Below are 19,887 nucleotides of genomic sequence, written 5' to 3'. Positions count from 1 at the left end.
ATTATCAGTTTTGTATCATCTCACTCATCCTAATTCCCACATAATAGTAGGAAGAGGACCAGATGACCCCTGTTCAGACAGTAGGTTGGATTGCAGGACAGGAGCTCTAAATTTAGGGAGCCCAAATCTTTTATAATGGGTAGTAAGCAAACCTAATCCTTGTTTCCAAGGCTGATCACTACACAAGCAAGCTTGAAAAGAGTGTCTGGGGCAAAGGCATTCCGTGCCTCTGCTCATACAACTTATAGAAATGTGAGAGACCCAGAAAGTCTTATTTCCTAAAAATATCTACCTTTCATTTCTACTCTGTCTTGGCTCCTGGTGAATTTTCCCATGTGCATACCACTCTGATTAATCTGACCAACAGAGGTAGAAACCACATCCATTAATTTGTCTCATACAATATTCAGTTAAAGCTACTATCAAGAGAACTCCAAGCAGAGGAACAAGGCCATACTGTAAACTAGTGTCAATCATGCCATCCATGGTCTTGAACCCCTCCAACTCAACAAATGCCATCAACCAGATGGTTTTCTCCTTAAGTTTCTCTGTTGATCTTCTCACTTGGTCCAAGGCATCAACCCAGGTATTGCAGTCTCTATCATCCATTGCACAGACTTCACCTTGACCCACAGGAGGAAGTCTAGAGCAGTTCTATCATTTGTTATCTATTCATAACTACCCTGGCCAGTGACTTGACTGCTGACCTGAATGTCTTGCAGGGGTGAGGTGGTATCATTGATAACTTTAGCTAAAGGCAGAAGCAAATTTTGTTCTACTTTTTCTAATTGGACATCTGTCTTAGGGATAGTTGTCCACAAGGGGCACATAAATGACAAGTCAGCTATCCCTCGGGGAAACTCCCTCAAGTAACCAATGGTAGCTTCATTTTGGGAAAGCTCTGAAGTCATCTGAGGCTACATATCTACAGATGGTATTTACTTAAAGATTGGAAAGTCTCTTATGACCACCCCTAAAGCATAAGTCATTATGTTTTCAGGCGCCATACAAAGTAATGCCAGGTTTCTCTATAAGAGCTATAATCCTGGGAGTACCCCTTGGGCAGAAAAAGGTAGTGTTATCAATCATTGGGCTTCTTTGAGTGGGACCTACATTAGTCAGGGGGCACAGGTTGACAGTGTCTCCTTGTGATCGCTCAGCTGGCTGGTTGGTCTTAGGATTCCCAGTTCAATCTGAATAACTGAGTCTGGTCCTTGATTTGGGAGGATTATCAGTCCTATTTGTTCCTGCCAACAGCTAAGTAGCATTCATCTACCCTCACAGAATGAGGAGTGATGGCTGTGAGAATGGGAGTGGGAAGAAATCTGGAGGTGTGGACAGATGTTTCACATGGAAGGTGCAAGAGGTGGGGCTGTTGACTGCAGTTAGTAATAGACTCCTAGGCAAAGAAGGGAATTGGCAATCGAGTCATGATCAGGGCTGTATGGCAAGGAATGGAAGACCCAGTAGTCAGTCACATGTAAGGTGCTTTGAAGAGTTTGGGAAAGACTCTCCAAGAGATTTTCTTTCATGAAGAAAATGTCCTGGGTAGTTCTAAAGAACAAAGGTCATCAAAGTCTCTCCCTTCCCTGTACTCCATAAGGTTGAAGATGCTCTCTCTTTAGGTATCCTCAAACACCACAAAGTCTACATATCCTATTTCAGTGGCTGCAGCTTCACCCCTATAACAGTTCTTTACTTCGTGTCCGGTCTGTGTTGGTGGCTGTATTGTCATGTCTAATATGATGATGGATTCAAGCAGCAGGGGAGAAAATCAGGGTTGTACAGTATCAATCAGTAGTTTTATTCTTGTCTATCTCATCAGAGAATGGACTCTTGCCATGGGCTTCTACATGAGTTGACCCAGATAGTTTGCTTCCACAGTTCATGGCCCTAAAGAGAAGTGCTTTTTAAAATCTTCCAGTCTGTAATTTTCTAAGTGGCAGACCCAACAGCCAGACCACTGGCAGCAGCCCAAGAATCAGGAAAAATATAACAAAGCTTATTACAAGGAATATTGGCCAGGGCTACGAGAAGTGCCTTGAGTTTTACACACTGAGTGGAACAAGCATGTCCATTACCAGTTCTGCATAGCTGGCACCGAGCCCAACCAGCTGCAATAGCCCAGTGCACACATCAACTTTCATCTTGACTGAACCATAATGGACACAGGCCCAGGCACTTAGGGGAATCCCTGAGAAGCGAAGTATCCTTGGCCAGCAGTTTTGCTTTAGGTGGTAGCGGTGGGGATGGGAGGGTAGAATTTCCAGCAAAAGAAATCATTCTTTCATGTAAAGCAAAGATGCCAATGTGCCTAGGCTGGTTACATTCTTAAATACACCATATCCATTGGACAAAGAATGCTTGTTGGGCCTTTCCTTCCTTGTTAGGCATTGAGTTCTGGTTCCCCCAAATGGAAATATTGGACACAAGAGCCACAAGATCTCCTTGGATAAGGCATTCAGGTTTGACAAAAACCCACTAGCAAGCTAATATCTGCTTTTATTTATTTATTTATTTATTTAGTTAGTTAGTTAGTTACTAAGTAATTTCTACACCCAACATGGGACTTAAATTCACAACCCCAAGATAAAGAGTTGCAAACTCTACCAACTAAGCCAGCCAGGCACCCTTAATATCTGCTTTTTCTAAGTGATATCCCAGGGTGCCTGGGTGGCTCAGTTGTTGGGCGTCTGCCTTCAGCTGAGGTCGTGATCCCAGGGTCCTGGGATTGAGCCCACATGAGCTCCCTGCTCAGTGGGAAGCCTACTTCTCCCTCTCCCACCCCCTTGCTTGTGTTCCCTCTCTTGCTGTCTCTCTTTGTTAAATAAATAAAAAATAAAAGTGATATCCCTAGTAGACATGCTGAGGAGGCAACAAGTCCAAATCCCCAAGAAATGCCTCCAGATAGAGACTATTTCCCTTTGCCAGAATTTTGCCCAAATGGCAAAATTATTAGTCACAGGGACTCAAAAGGATCAGGAATTCTAAAGATACTAGCACTTCTCTACATACTAGCTCGTCACAATCAGAAGAATCCTCTTGATACTTAATGGGATGGGGGAAATACACATAATACATTAATTCCTATTATACATTCAGATAGAAGCCACAGCAGTAATCCACTGACTTGACCCAAAGGGCCCCACGTACAGAATCATGTTAGCTTTCTTTGCTAACTTTGCAAACTTTGCTCAAACACCATTAGCTGAATTCAGACACCCACTTTTCCCAAGGGACTAGACAGAATGCTGACTTGGGAATCTGAATCTAAGAGAGCCGTAAAAGTTTAAGTCTCTCCTTCCCCAGTATTTGTCACATAGTCATGTCAGTGGCTATGACTTTCAGGCCCTTTTGAAGACTGAGTGTTCTTGGTCCCACTTAAAATGATCCTTCTCCTTAAATAGCTGAGGTCAAGGTACAGGGGAAGGGAAGGATTAGGAGCATGGTGGAAGAGAGTTGCTCCAGACCGATAAGCAGAGGATATTTACTTTTGGTTTCCGGAAGCATTGAGGTTTCTTGCTTTTCAACAAAATGAACTTCCAATGTTTTTGGCCCATACAAAGCACTTAATCATGTGGCAAGGTCATTATTACTGACACCATCTATTTCAGCCTCAGAGATCCTTAACTTAGTGGCCATAGCTACATTGCTTTCTGACTAGAACTGTAGGTTTTGCCCCCTTTGATTGACTCAGGTTTGGCTTTTCTTTGCAGGAGCTTTTACAAAAAAATTTTTTTTTAACTTTTTAAAGGATTCTACCTTAATCTGAATTATTTGCTAACCCTTTGTCATGATAATATCCTTATATTTTCACCTGGTTTTAACATAGGGATAGGGGAGTTTTCAGAGTAGTGGGGGTAATCACAAAAATCTACTGGATTTCTTTGTCATTTTCTCTCTCTCCAATGGGTCATCTTCATTAGTATTATAACCCAATCCAGCCCAGTAAGAACCTGAACATCCACTTCTGTGCTTTATCGTGGGAATTTGTCTATCTCCAGGAAATCTCCCCAGGAGGTCCAAAGCTCCCTTACAGTAGCTAAAACCCCCTGCAAAAAATTCTGAGACTTTTATCATTAAATGGACATAAGTTTGTCAGCAGGAATGGCTGACTTGTAATATAGCTATTATCACTCTTCCTTAACAAATATAATGCATCTCACCACCCAGATCCCAAATGAATGAGCCAAAGTTCAAAGTTTGCCTGTTTTTTTTGCCCATATCAGTCATGAATTTTCCTTCTTTCCTGCAGTGGAGATATGCATCTCAGTAACTGTTGTCTGAAAGGGCGTAGAATCTTCTGCCTACCCAGGACAAATCTTGTATTATAGTGGCATGGGACTGAGGCCGACTGCCAGTTTGGTGAGGAAGATAGCAACGATAGAAAAATTATTAAAAACCAGGGAGCAATTGTTTTTTGAACTTATTTCTTATTACTCAGCCTTTTTTTTTATTTAAAGATTTTATTTATTCATTTGACAGAGAGAGAGAGAAAAAGAGAGACAGAGAAAGGGAACACAAGCAGAGGGAGTGGAAAAGAGAGAAGCAGGCTTCCCGCTGAGCAGGGAGCCCAATGCGGGGCTCAATCTCAGGCCCCCAAGATCATAACCTGATCTGAAGGCAAACGCTTAACAACTGAGCCACCTGACTTTGACTGCCTCCCAGTTCCTTAAAGAGGCTTTGCTAGTCACTAATATGGGGGATCGTTTATTGCCCAACTGACCATACAATTTGGTCAGCCTATTTGCTACCACTTCCCGTGAACTTTCTATAAATCTCATTAATAACCCCATGACGCCCTCATTGTTCCTCTATCATTTCTGTCTCTCTGATCATCTCATCTTTTGCAAAAACTAGTAACTGCGAAGCATCTGGGATTTTTCCTTACTTGTCACCCAATAAGTTAGCCTACCACAGCTTCAGAGTCTGGCAGAAGACATGAGACTCCTGGGTCAGAGAAAAATAACTGTTTACTGTTCACAACAGTAATGGTCAGAGTATCAGCATTTCCTTCAGTTTCCACAAGCCAACATAAGGAAGTGATAACTGCACATGCAGTGGGTTGAATAAAAGATGGGAAACCCGAGTCTTTCACAGTAGACAGTAAGCATGTTTTCTCAATGTTCCCAATGCTCCAGAAAGAGATGCTGTCTCTATCTTACAAAGCCATTCACTGTATAAACATCTTTGAAAACATGGTCTGGAACAAAGCTCACCTCTGTGAGCACCTTTGCTCACAAGACCTACAAAAACACAAGTTCCTGGAGTTTCTGGAGAATTGTCTTCCAACAGCCCCTCTAAAGAGTGGTCCTCTGGTCAGTCCTCACTGCCTCCACTTTCTCATCACTTCAAACTACTGCCATCTGGCACTGTTCTCTACCAGTCCATTGAAACTGCTCTTGGTGATGTGACCTGTAATGTCCTTAATATTGGTATTCCTTAATAATACTGGTATGGCTCCTAATTCTGTATCTCTGCCCACATCTCTCACCTGAATTCGTCTCTCTCTGTGTGTGTATAATGTTGAGCTTCCAACCATATATCTCTGCTTACATGTCACAGATCTCAAACGTAGCATATCCACATTGTCTTCATTGTTTTTCTCTCCAAATCTAATTCTCCTGAGGAGCACCAGCATCAGTGCTTTCCATTTTGTTAAGTAGTGTCAGCATCTGTTTATCTTAAATCATTCACTCACTCATTCCTAAAACATTTATTCATGTGGTAAGAGCTCTCACAAGGTGGACTTACATTCTAATGAAGGTGAAACACAACAAATAAGGAAACAAAAAATGCTTAATTACATTACAAATTACTGTTAGTGCTTTGAAGTAACCAATAGAGTGATTCCTTATTGGATAAGGTGGACAGGAAAATCTTCACTGATATGGTTACATTTACATTAAAACTAAAATAATGATAAAGGATGACATTTGAAGAACAATTGGGGAAGTAGGGATATCAGAGATAAAGCCTCTTGGTTAGGAAAAAACTTGCATATTTGAGGTAAAAAGATGACTAGAACTTGCAGAAGAGGAAGATTAGCATAAGATGAGGTTGGAAAATGGCAGGGCCCAAATCCTGCAAGACCACAAGGCATGAAAAGGTATTTTTAAAAACTGCTTTAGTGAGATATAACTCACATATCATACAATTCACCCATTTAAGGTGGGTTTTAGATCACCACAGTCAATTTTAAAAACATTTTCGTCATCTTAAAAAGAACTACTCACCTCCCTTCCCGCAAAAGAAACTCTGAACCCATTAGCTATCAGTTTCTATCGTTCCTCCTTTTCCCTGCCCTAGCCCTAAGCAATCACTATTCTACTTTCTGTCTCTATAGATCTTCCTATTCTGGACTTTCATGTAAATGAAATCATACAGCATGTGGTCTTTGTGATTGGCTTCTTCTACTTAGCAAACTGTTGCAGCATGTATCAGCACTTCATTCCTTTTCATAGTCGAATAATATTGGGTTATATGGGTGTACCACATTTTCATTGTTCATCTGTCCATTGACGGAAACTTGAGTTGTTTCCCTGTTTTAGTTACTATGAAAAAGGCTGCCACAAACATTTGTGTATAAGTGTTAATGTGGTCATGTTTTCAAATTCTCTTTCATTCCTCTTCCTAGGCGTGGAATTACTGGGTCATATGGGAACTCTATGTTTAATCATTTGAGGAACTGCCAGAATGGTTTTTAAAGTGACTATAACATTTACAACAGAGTGTAAGGGTTTTTGATTTCTTCAGAACCTTGTGAACACTTCTACTTTCTGACTTTTTGAATGTAACCACTGTAATGGGTTTCAGACAAAGGTATTTGGAAATGGAGAGACCGATTAGAAGGTTGTTGCATTGTTTCAGGCCAAAGATCACTGTGGTCTTGTCCTCAGTGGTAGTAGGGAAGCTAGACAAAAATGGACTGAAGTGAAAAACCTGGAATTATCTTGATTTCTGGCTCACCATCAACATCCACATCTAATGAGTTCTACCTCCTAAATGTTCTTGGATTATGCCCTCAGTTGCTCCATTTCTACCACCACTTCCCTGATTTGGTACCATTTTCTCTCCATGAGGCCACTGGGTAGTCTCATTGGTCTCCTGACTTTCGTTCTTCCCACAGTGATTTCTTTGAAGTGCTGACCTGATCATGTCATCTCTCTGTTTAAAATCTCTCACTGCCTTCCCATTGTCTTGAAGATACAACTCTAATTCCTAAAGGGAGTTGGTAAAGCCTTTCAGGATTTTGCTATGAAAGACCCGCGGATCCCCTTACCCAAGAATCCAACACTGCCACTGGATGCAATCAGCAAGAGGTTCTTTATTGTTACGCAGGCGCCTGCGGGTGGTCAGCAGCTCCTGCTAGCTGAGCACACCCGGCTGGGGTGGTGCCGGGTTTTTATAGACAGGTACAAACAAGTTTTGGGTGGGGCGCAACTGATTGGTTGACAGTTAGAACTTTTGAAAAAGGCATACGTGGAGTTTGCTGATTGGCTTTGGGGACCCGCGCGCGAAGAGAGAGGCGGGAAGGGGGAACAAGCTGATTGGTTCTGAGGGCCCGCGCGCGGGAGGAGAGAGGCAGGAAAGGGGAACAAGAAGGGGGAAGGTAGGAATGCCATTATGGCGTCTCTATTATTTCTATAAGCCAAGCGGTTACAGAAGGGCAAAAGAGCGATTAATAAGCAATTAATAACGTAATTTACGCCTAAAAGCCAGCGGTTCACAGAAAAGCAAACAAGCGGTTAGTTATCCTATCTATCTTCTAGGGGAGGGGTCTTTCAGCTACTGTTGACTTCTCCATCACATTTCTTTTCTTTTTTTTTTTTTTTTATTTATTTGACAGAGAGAGAGATTACAAGTAGGCAGAGAGGCAGGCAGAGAGAGAGAGGGGGAAGCAGGCTCCCTGCTGAGCAGAGAGCCCAATGCGGGACTCAATTCTAGGACCCTGAGATCACGACCCGAATGGAAGGCAGAGGCTTAACCCACTGAGCCACCCAGGTGCCCCTCCATCACATTTCTTTACCCTCCGTTCTCCATCCTGAGCTCCAGCCATGTCTAATTTAGTCTTCCAGAGCTTTGAGTGTTATTTGTTCTTTTGTCCTCTGTATTAGTCATCTTGGGCTCTCTGTAGCAAACACACCATGGCTGAGTAGCTTAAATAGTAGAAATTAATTTTTTAATAGTTCTGGAAACTGGAAAGTCCAATATCAAGATTCAGGCCAATTTGGTTTCTGGCAAGAGGTTTTTTCCTGTCTTAAGGATGGCCACCTTCTCTCTGTGTTCTCACTTGGCAGAGAGAAAGAGAACAAGTTCTCTTAGGTCTCTTCTTATAATGACACTAGTCCTATCAGATCAGGGCCCCATTTCTAGAACCTAATGTAACCTTAATTACTTCCTAGAGGTCTCCGCTCCAAATACAATCACATTGGAGGCTAGGCCTTCAACATATGAATTTTGAGGAGAAAGAATTCAGTCCATAGCATCCACAGTACTTTGTTTACACTATATCTTTTGCTTCAAACAATCTTTCCCCTAGTCTTTGCCTAGTTAATTGAGTCTGATCCTTCAGTTCTCAGCTTAGACATTTTCTCTACAAAGTCTTCCTTGACCCAATGAGACAGCTTAAATTCATTTCTTCTAAGTGACACCTTCACTCTTCTATATTTACCCTATCACTCTACTTCTCACACTATGTCACAATTGCTTTTTTATCTGTCTCTGTTCCTCATTAGTTTGTAAATGCCTTAAAGGCTGGTCCCTGTCTTGTTCACTGTTGGAGCCTCAGCACCAAGGACAGTTCTTGACTCATGCTAATCACTCAATCCCATTTGTTGAATAAATTATGCATCAACATTTTGAATAGGATTTATTTGCTTCCTAGAAATACTTATGGAAATACTGGCAACTTTCGAGAATGTTTGTCTAAGTTTGGGGTTTATATTTTATTTTTTTCTAGAAGATTTTATTTATTTGAGAGAGAGTGCAAGAGCAAGGGGAGGGAGAAGCAGACTACCTGCTGACCAGGGAGCCCATCGCAGGGCTTCATCCCAGGATGCTAAGATCATGACCTGAGCCAAAGGCAGACATTTAATTGACTGAGCCACCTAGGAGCCCCAGGTTTTGCATATTAAATTACAGATCATACTAATAGGACTTTGATGCTTTATGTGGGTTTAACATAATATATTCACAAACTTCTAATTTTAAGAAAAGAATAGTATCTCCAAGGAGTGCCTGGGTGGTTAGGCATGTGACTTTCTTTTTTTTTTTTTAAGATTTTATTTATTTGGTGGGGGAGGCAGACTCCAGGCTGAGCATGGAGCCCAATGCAGTGCTCAGTTCCAGGACCCTGAGAACTGGCCTAAGCCAAAGTTAGATGGCCTAAACCAAAGTTAGATGCTTAACCAACTGAAGGACTCGGACACCACAAGCATGTGACTCTTGATCTCAGGGTTGTGAGTTCAAGCCCTGTGTTGGGTATAGAGATTACTTAAAAATAAAACCTTAAAAAAGAAAAGAATAGTATCCCCAAACCATCCGTGTCATGGAGATTTTTGTTTTCCTAATTTATAAAAGGCAAATAGCAGCCATCGGCATTCAAATCAATTCTTCATTTTTATGCCCCTCTTATTCTCCCTTCGTCCATCATGAATCAAAGCCATGTCTAAGTTTTCCAAGAAACCCTGAAGATACTGTTTGCATTCAAAAATGTAAATAAGAATGTTGTGATGTTGCAGGTTGTTGAATTGAATGTTGTGATGTTACAGGTTGTTGAATTTCTTCTGGAAAAGGGAGCAGATATCACCCTTTGTAATTATAGCAATCAAACTGCAGTTCACGTGGCTAATTGCAATGTGCGAAGACTACTCTTGGCCATCAGTGGAATCCAGGCTCCCCAAATGCAACTTCTACAAAGTTCATGGCAAGGTGATCTTGAACAACTTCAGCACTTGCTGGTCAGTTAAATTGATGTTTGCTTCTGCCTTTGGGTGGGTAAATGGTAAGAAAAGCCTAGACTATATAGGACTCCTTTTTTCTTTTCTTTTTTTTTTTTTTTTAAAGATTTTATTTATTTATTTGTCAGAGAGAGAGAGGGGAGAGCACAGGCAGACAGAGTGGCAGGCAGAGTCAGAGGGAGAAGCAGGCTCCCTGCGGAGCAAGGAGCCCGATGTGGGACTCGATCCCAGGACGCTGGGATCATGACCTGAGCCGAAGGCAGCCGCTTAACCAACTGAGCCACCCAGGCGTATAGGACTCCTTTTAAAGAAAAATAAGTTATTTTCAAATGCAGTCCCAGAAAGCTTCAGGAAGAATATAGGGGAAAGAAACAGGATCGAAGAGGATAGTCGGGTGGAAAACAGGGTAATAAGAGAACACAGCAGCAGCCTGTTTCCACCTTCCTCCAGCTGGATGTTAGAAGTCACGCAGCACCCACGGGAAATGATATGCTCTCAGGATGTCCCTAGAGAACGGCTGTCAACTTGCTCAGAGGAGCTCCCTTGACATCATTGCCATTTGTGCAATTGGTGTTTAGATCCCTTTGGACCAGCTGCACTTATTATCTTTATCCTGAAAAGGGAATCAGAGAGCCTCTGCTTTGCATAATATTTAGTTGTAACTAGAGGAGTTAAGAGGGTGTGTTTTTTAAGTGCTTCCTTCTCTGGATATTGATCTTCTTGTTTAGATCTTCTAGCCACAGACACGCTTTCCCAAAGTAACTTACGAAACCATATGCATAACCAGGGACTTTAATTATTGGTGACCGGCAACTGTCTATTCTTGGTATTTACCTTCAGAGACACTTTTAGATCACATGACCTTCCAACTGAAAGAAAATCAATTGCTGCTAGGAAACAGTTTCTTCCAGTCCCTTATGGTAGAGATACAAACAGATAAAGAGAAAGTGAACAGAATTCTGTCGCCTAGAGTTCAAGGAAATCTACAACAAAATCCAAAGGACTCTTTAAATTCTTTTGTTGTATTAAACCATAGTCTAAAATTGCCATATGTCATAACTGAAGTTTAGAACACTTTTGAAAGACAATAATTTTATTTCAATGGTATTTGTAATAGTTGTTATAATACAATATGTTTTCATAACCACATTTTTTCACCGTAAATATTAGCAGCCACTTTTTAAGAAACTGGTGCCTATAACTGAATCCAGAACTTAATAAGCAGATGCTGAATTAAAGTGCTATTGTAAGACTATTCTCAGCTCAAACCTTTCATGCTGGTTCTAACTAAGAATAAACATTGATATAAGAGGTAGCTTCTTTTCAGAGACTGAAAAAAATATTAACTAATTAATTCCCACAGCACCCCTCTGAGGTAATATCATTATCTCTAGTTTGTCCCTAGAGAAAGTGAGGTAGAAACGTTGATATGGCATAAAGTGAAATAGAGTGGAAATTAGTGAATTGCTTTGGTCTATAAAATAAGCAATTTGGATACTTTGGCCTTACAGTGGTTTTTCAGTGGTGAATTATCCAAATTAAGTTCCATTTTCATTAAAACAACAAATATCACCTATATACCCACCTCCATTTGACTGTACATAGACGGTTAAGTGAGCTACATTCTTATTGTGGATCATTCATTCATTCCACAAATGTTTATTGAGCACATGTCAAAACTCTACTCAGTGCTTTTCATATGCTGTCTCTAACCATCAAAACAACCTCACAGAGGCAGGGAGTCTGCCTTTCTTCTCCCTCTGCCTGTCCCTTGGCTCGGCTCATGCTCTCTCTCTCTTGCTCACTCTCTCAAATAAGCAAAATTTTAAAAAACAAACGAACAAAAACAACTCCATAGAAAAGACATTTTTCCTACTGACAGCTGAGGATTCTGAAGGTCAGAGAGTAGGACTGCCGGATTTTGCAAACAAAAAATACAAGACTTTCAATTAAATTTGAATTTCAGATAAATACCAAACAAATATTTTCCAAATAAATCTTTTAATATGATTATGTCCCCCATGAAAATGATTCATTGCTTAACTGGATGTCCCTTATTTTATTAGGGTGATTTTATCAAGTGTTCTTCATATAATCCTGTCAAGAAAGTTAAAGAATGAGTTTAAGGAAGTAAAATTCAAACCCAATTCTGTCTGGCTCTCAGGCCTGTGTAATTTCATCAGCTCCTCATCAATATAGATGCTGAGAAAGAATGTATTGAAGTGAAAATGAAAATTTGGCTAAACAAGAAAAATGCAAAGATTGGTATAAGTAGACACACACTAAAAACAAAACAGAAATAAAACTTCTTGTTTTTAAAGGCATCTGAAGAGCTCCTGGATATAAATTTCCCAAACCAACATGGCTTGACCCCTCTGATGCTGGCTGTGAGGGATGTGGATCTGTTCGAGAGTCTTGATATGTCAACAGCCTACAGACCTGTGGAGGTTCTCTCTGAGCTCCTCCAGCATCATGCGTGAGTATGAGTGGTCAGTCAGCATCAGTGGAAGGGCGTCTTGTGTCACTGTTATTTTCAGAAGTCACTTGTAAATCTGAACATATAGACTGCTTTTTAAAATTCTACATGTTGGAGAACCTGGCTGGCTCAGTAGGTAGACTGTGATTCTTTATCTCGGAGTTGTAAGTTCAAGTCCCATGTTGGGTGTAGAGATTGCTTAAAAATAAAATCTTAAAAAAATTTATATTGAATTGAATGCACATATATGGTCATAAAAGGGACTTAGCAGTTGCAAAGTGATATATAGATGTTAGATGTTGCTATCTATTATTCTTATGATGTTGACCATTTATTTAAATAATCTTATGGTAGTTATGAGAGTGTCAGATACTTCTTGAGTAGGCAGCTCCCTACCCCCAAAATGTTACTAATTATTTCAGAAAGCATTGTCAGTTATCAAAAGCAATTTTGATTTCCAGTTATCTAAAAATCGCTAAATGCCAAAATGCTCTTTAGGAGGAGGGAAAGTAAACAATTAGCTTTTTTTTTTTTTTTTTTAATCACAGGATTAAAAAACAGTTTTTCATGTTAGAATTGTAGTTTCCTAACAACTAGATATCTTGTCATCAAATTCAGTACTTCGTATGAATTTTGTTTTAGGAATAAAAGAGGAAAGGGAGTTTCAAGAACAAAAGTAGAGTTAAGAACATTAGCTATTGTAAAAGGATCAGTTAGTATAATAGGATGAAGACGGAAGTTTGAAGCTACCCTGGACTTTAGTGTTCAGAAACCACTGAGATTGTTTAACATGGAGAGTACCGGACACGACTCTGAAGATGGTGTTCAGTAGGCCTGGAGTGGGGTCCAGAATACAGGAAATCAAAAAACACCACATTGAGAAACACTAATCAAGGCAAATGAGCAAACTCAAGTCCCAATGAGTTAAATGACTTATGGCCACATATCAAGGCAGTGCTGTCCCCTGATTCTGGGTCCTATGCTATTTTTTTGAATCATGACCTTCAATATAGAAAAAGCTGTAAGAGATTAATTGTTGCAGATGATAAAACATTAACCTGTCCTGTGAAAAAACAAAAACAAAAACAAAAAATCCTGTCCCGTAGCAATAAGGAGATTCAGATTCAAAGCTGTTACATTGGAGACCACGACTGATGTGTTCCTTTTCCCAGACTGTGACTAGCAAAGCAAGTATAATCATTGTTTCCCTCTCCCTAATCTGTCAACAGGGCTCTCATCATTTACCTTCTGGATCTCTCTGAGCTGATGTCTAATCCTAGGATTCAGTATGACACAGAGAGGATGTTTGTGCTTTTGAAGGAGTGCTAAGATCAGTCAGTGGGCTTAATAATCACAGAGCAAGGCAAAGAGAAATGAAAAGATCATGCAGAGGGATTTTATGACCAAGATCCGATCCACTCAACGAGAGCCTGTGAAATAAACATATCAACTTAATTCTATGCCATTCTACTATTTTGAATGGTAAAAGCTAGCTGTTAGCATTAGAAAAAAAAGAACTATGAAGAAAGTAAGCAGTTAGCTAAATCATTGAAAAGGAAAAAAGCAATCAAGTCATCTATTTGGAATGATAAGACAATAGTTTATCAGGATGTTTGTTTCAATCTTCACTTAATTTACTCATCATTAAAGAATTATGAATTTTTTTGCCCAAAGTTGGACATTTTCTACAAATATTGGAATTTTTTAGGTTGGGAGTAGAAATAAGATATCCAACATAATCTTTTTACTTAAAAATGTCACTCTCTCTTACATTTTGAAGTTATTGTTGTCAGCTCCAAACTACATGATTGCTCTTATTTATTCGAGGTCAATGTTTTTCCTCTTATATTGGTTCTTTCCTCAATAGATTTAACTGAATTATCTTTGATGTGATTTTATTCTTCCTAGAGATCCTAAACTCTGTGATTTTAGTGGAAAATCAGCAATACATTATGTGTCACAAATACAAAGTTTTAGGAAACAACAATTATTGGACATTCTAATGAATTCTATGCCAAAACCAGGTAAGTACTTCTATTTCACTTTCAAAATTCCCCTTATTGAAAAGCCTTATTAGAAATCTTTCTTTTTCAATGTGTATTTGATGGATTCATTTAAAGATATCAAAGCAGGGCACCTGGATGGCTCAGGTGGTTAAGCAACTACCTTCTGCTCAGGTCATGATCCTGGAGTCCTGGGATGGAGGCCCCTATTGGGCTCCCTGGTCAGCAGGGAGTCTGCTTCTCCCTCTGACCCTCCCCCCTCTCATGCCCTCTCTCTCTCTCAAATAAATAAATAAAATCTTTAAAAAAAAATAAAGATATTAAAAAAATAAATAAATAAAGATATCAAGGCAGCAGCAATTTATTGAGCAGTGACTATATACAAGGCCCATGACTAAGTATTCTGGGGGATGCAAAGAAATCTAAGACATAGCCCAAACTCCTGAAAGTATTTAGTTTGGTCAGGGACACATCATGTAAGTCAGGAGAGAAAGAGGTTTTCATGAGCTTAAAAGAGGAGAAGGGACATACTATGGTCCTTAAATGCTAGATAAGATTTGGAAGGAAGAGAGGGACACCTGGGTAGTTCAGTCAGTTGGGCATCCAAATTTTGGTTTCTACTCAGGTCCTGATCTCATGGGCTGTGGGATCGAACCCCACCTCGGCATCCTAGCTTGGTGGGAAGTCTGCTTGAAAGATTTTCTCCCCTTTTCCCCTGCTTGTTTGCATTCTATCTCTCTCTCAAAATAAATAAATAAATCCTTAAAAAAAGATTTGGAAGGAAGAGAAAAAGAGACAAGGTTTGATACAAGTAGGGAGAGAGAGTCTGAACAAAGAAATAGAAATAGTCACAGAGAAAAAAGTAGAATGAAAGAAGTTTCATTGAGTAACATGTGACCTTGTAAAAGCTGCTTGACTTTCTTGTCTGACTGAAGCTTCTGGGCTGGGAACAAGGCCGTTCCAAGTAAGGTTTCACCATAGAAGTGAAACACAACCTGGTCCTTGAAAAGCGATGGGATCTGATTTTGTAGAGCAGAGGCATCATGGTGTAAGTGAGCCTCACTTATACCAGGGGCAAACAAGACACTAGGAAGTTCCTGTTGGGGAGCAGGAATACATAGTAATATTAGATACCAAAAGAAACTGGGTCCATTGAAGATCGATTGAATGCAGATTTTTTTCAATAAAATAGAGTTGCTAAAGAAGTTTAAGCCAGTGAGTGATGAAAGCCATGTTTTCGGAAAATTAAGCTGTTGTTATTGTGTAGAATGGACTCGAAGGAAGAGATTCATAGCAGGGAGCTCTATTAAGAGAGTACAGAAGTGTGTGTGTGGTGACAATGGTCAGAGAAGAGTCCTGGGTTTGGTGTGGGACTGCGCCTGCCAGGAGCTGGGTGCAGTGACCCTAAGAGCTATTGTGGAAGAAAAATTCACAGCATTTAGTGATGTGAGCATTTAGTGATGAGACAAAAGTCAGGAGAGTTCAATTTGATTCCAAAGTTTCAGCCCAGGGAAGGGGGGGTGGGGGATGGAAAGACAATCAACAAAAGAGAAGACCACTCTTATTTGGTGAGGATATTGAAGGTAATGAGTTCTAAAGCACTGTGTGTGATGGAACCTTGCCTTTCAAGTAGCAATGTTCTGTAGGACAGGGTCGTGGGAGGGGATGAGTTGGTATTTGGGAGTTCACTACAAAAAGGGAATTGTGAGGATCTGCGAGCAGGTAAGATCACTGGAGGATTGCAAAGGGCTGAGCCGAGCAGGGATTCCCACAGTTAGGGAGTGGTGTGCACTTAGGGACCCAAGGGCAGTGAGACAGAGAAGAAGGAACTGGGGAGAGTTGCAAGAAGCAAGGTGTAGGAAAATACCAACTTGGAAAAGAGGTTGCAAAGCAGATGTGGTAAGGAAGTGTGAAGTTTCAGTGATAGGATAGAGGCAGAAGACTGCACGGAGTAAGGAAGGAAAATATGGAGGGTCCGAGTAGAGATAAACCTTGTGCAATTTTGTATCAGTTACAAAATAACTGGAAGAGATCTTGGAAGAGGAAGAGGTTTTTATCAAAGAGCCTGCCCTTATTTGAAAAAGTCATGATAGCAGGAGGGCTGCATAGGAGACCACAGTCCCTCAGTAACGACCTGGGAGTTCACCGTTCGGTGTTCAGAACTCTGCCAATTGAATCTGGCTTCAAGTGTTAGACAGAAAATGTGCCTGGTCTTAGCAACTACAGAACAGATATAATTTCCAGCCCATTACTAGGGGTTTCACTTAGGTTTCACTGTGCCTAACTTTTGTTTTTTAAGCAAACAAAAACCCATCCAGTCTGTGGACTCTTGTCCTCACACCCTTTCCTATGATAATTATTGCCTGAAGCCTCATCAGGATCCCAGATCATGATTTTAGGAAAATCTTTGACAAATGGAACTGGTTTTAGAACCAAGAGCTAGATCTTCCTATGAAATTGAGAGAGATGAGTCTTATCAAAACAAATTTTCCTGTTTCTTTTGGCAGAAAGACATGCTGAATCATTGCTTGACATTTCTCATGATACAAACTCTTCTCCACCCAGTACAATGACAGTTACTACAAACCGAAATATAATCTTGCAAAGCATCAGCAGCAGCGAGGTAAGATGTTTTTTCTTTAAAGAAACTAACAGGGTGCCTGGGTGGCTCAGTGGGTTAGGCCACTGCCTTTGGCTCAGGTCATGATCTCAGAGTCCTGGGATTGAGTCCCACATCGGGCTCTCTGCTCAGCAGGGAGCCTGTTTCCTCCTCTCTCTCTGCCTGCCTCTCCATCTACTTGTGATTTCTCTCTGTCAAATAAATAAATAAAGTCTTTAAAAAAAAAAAAACTAACAAAAAATGAATAACCTACTCCATCGACAACTTCATTTGTATTGCTTGAATATTTTGTAACAATCGCACATTACAATTATATTTTTAATGTAATCACAAAGTAATTGAAAGCACATTTAATAAGACAGTGTTTCCGGGGCGCCTGGGTGGCTCAGTGGGTTAAAGCCTCTGCTTTCGGCTCTGGTCACAATCCTAGGATCCTAGGATCCAGCCCTGCATCAGGCTCAGCAGAGGGCCTGCTTCCTCCTCTCTCTCTCTGCCTGCCTCTCTGCCTAATCTCTCTCTGTCAAATAAATAAATCTCACTCTGTCAAATAAATAAATACATAAATACATAAATTTTTAAAAAAGTAAGACAGTGTTCCACAGGTTTAATCTCAGACCACTAATTAGCTAGTCAGCTTGGAGTCTTGTGCATTGTGTGTGTGTGTGTATACCTAATACCACAGAATTTTGGACCCATATTAAATAATAAAATATAGCTTATGTTTATGTGTGTAAATGTGGAAAAAGAGAAGACCATTAATCTGATCATGTCAAATCCATCAGAGGGTACCACAAAGAAGGTGCTTCTTCTTGGCCACAGTCACCACCACACCCCAAAAATCCCCTGCTATGATGAATGACTCCACAAAAAGTCCCTCACAGTTCAGTAACAGTACTAGTAACAAACAGTGTAATCCATAGAAAACTGTGGACTGATACACCATATATACAATAAACTGGTAACAGTTGTTGCCTACAGGGAGAGAATTGGAGACAAACTTTGCACTGTGTACTCATTTGTACCTTTTCAGTTTTTATGAAAATTAACATAGCCCAGACAGTTAAAAATATTGCTACCCTATATTTTATTGGTAGGAAAAAATATGGCCACAAATTGTTTATTTTTAAAAGTTGATGAGGGGGATGTCTGGGTGGCTCAGTTGGTTAAGCCTCTGCTTTTAGCTCAGGTCATGATCCCAGGGTCCTGAGATGGAGCCCAGTGTCCTGTTCCCTGCTCATCAGGGAGCCTGCTTCCCTTCTACCCCTGCTGCTCCCCCTGCTTGAGCTCTCTCTCTCTCTGTCAAATAAATAGATAAAATCTTTATTTAAAAAAAAAAGTTAATGAGGTATGGAGTATAATATTTATAAACAACAATAAGGACTTTTGGAGATGGTGGAGTAAAGACCTTTCAGTCCCTTTCTCCTTTGAAAAATCATCCCAAAACAACAAAGGAAACAAAAACCAAAAATTTAATTTGAAAAAATTTCTTGGGGCGCCTGGGTGCTCAGTTTCTGCTCAGTAAAGTTTCTGCCTACATTTCAGTCCATGATCCCAGGGTCCTGGGATTGAGCCCCATGTAGGGCTCCCTGCTTAGCGGGGAGTCTGCTTCTCCCTCTTCCTCTGCCCTTCCCCCCGACTTATTCTCTCTCAAATGAATAAATAAAATCTTAAAAAAAAAAAAAAAAAAGAAACAAACCAAACTTTCTTGTTTTGAAATAATTATAGATTTATCGGAATTACAAAAATAGTACAAAGACATCCTGTGTAAACTTCACCAGCGTCCCCCAATGGGAACTATTATCATAACTATAGCAGATTGTCAAAACTGGGAAGTTGACATCGATGCATTACAATTAGCTAAACTACAGACCGTGCTTGGATTTCACTAGAATTTACATACATTCTTTTTTCTTTCTTTGTCTGGTTTTGTGTGTCTGAGTATACAATTCTGTGACATTTCTTTTTTTTTCCTAAGATTTTATTTATTTATTTATTTGTTTTAGAGAGTGAGTCCCCATGCTGAATGGGGAGCCCCACGGGGGCTAATCCCATGACCCCGAGACCATGACTGGAGACAAAACGAAGACTAGGTCACCTAACCAGCCGAATCACCCAGGCACCCCTGGTTCTGTGACGGTTCATCCTCTGAATCACCAGAATCAAAAATTCGAAACTGCCACCACAAGGGTGACTTCATAGCCATACCCTCTTCCCTTCCCTAACCCCTGGCAGCCACTGATCTGTTCTCCATCTCCATAATCTTGTCATTTTGAGAATGTCATATAAATGGAATTACCATACATAAAAACTTTTCAGATTGGCTTTTTCTACTCAGCATAATGCTCTTGAGATAGACCCAAGTCCTATTAAGTTTTCTTTACACTGCTAAGTTGTATTCTATGGCACAGATATTCACAGTTTACTTAACCATTCACTTGTTGAGTCATTTAGGTTGTTTCCAGTTTTGAGCTATTATATATAAAGCAACTATGAGCAATTGTGAATAGATTTCTGTATAAATATACATTTCATTTCTCTAGGATACATGTCCAAGAATCCATTTACTGGGTCATATGGTAAATGTCTGTGTAACTTTTTTTATTTTTAAGATTTTATTTATTTATTTGACACAGAAAGAGAGATCACAAGTAGGCAGCGAGGCAGGCAGAGAGAGAGAGGGGGAAGCAGGCTCCCTGCTGAGCAGAAAGCCTGATGCAGGGCTGGATACCAGGATCCTGGAATCATGACCTGAGCTGAAGGCAGAGGCTTAACCCACTGAACCACCCAGGTGCCCTAGCTTCTTAAAAAACTGTCAATTTTCCATGG

General features: G+C 40.3%; 1 protein-coding gene across 2 annotated transcripts in view; it reads left to right on the top strand.

The window, feature by feature from the left end:
• MAP3K19 (mitogen-activated protein kinase kinase kinase 19) overlaps positions 1-19,887 on the top strand; it is a 66,129-nt gene that overhangs the window by 8,967 nt on the left and 37,275 nt on the right. For both annotated transcript variants that reach the window (XM_059166705.1, XM_059166704.1), the window contains exons 3-6: positions 9,774-9,962; positions 12,284-12,438; positions 14,347-14,462; positions 16,949-17,064. In XM_059166705.1, the coding sequence (XP_059022688.1) occupies positions 9,774-9,962; positions 12,284-12,438; positions 14,347-14,462; positions 16,949-17,064 (576 nt within the window). The remainder of the gene's footprint in view (positions 1-9,773; positions 9,963-12,283; positions 12,439-14,346; positions 14,463-16,948; positions 17,065-19,887) is intronic.

This window comes from Mustela lutreola, chromosome 3 (genome assembly GCF_030435805.1).
Source record: "Mustela lutreola isolate mMusLut2 chromosome 3, mMusLut2.pri, whole genome shotgun sequence".
NCBI lineage: Eukaryota > Metazoa > Chordata > Mammalia > Carnivora > Mustelidae > Mustela > Mustela lutreola.
Note: the sequence above shows the minus strand (reverse complement) of the source record. Positions and strands in the feature narration are given on the sequence as shown.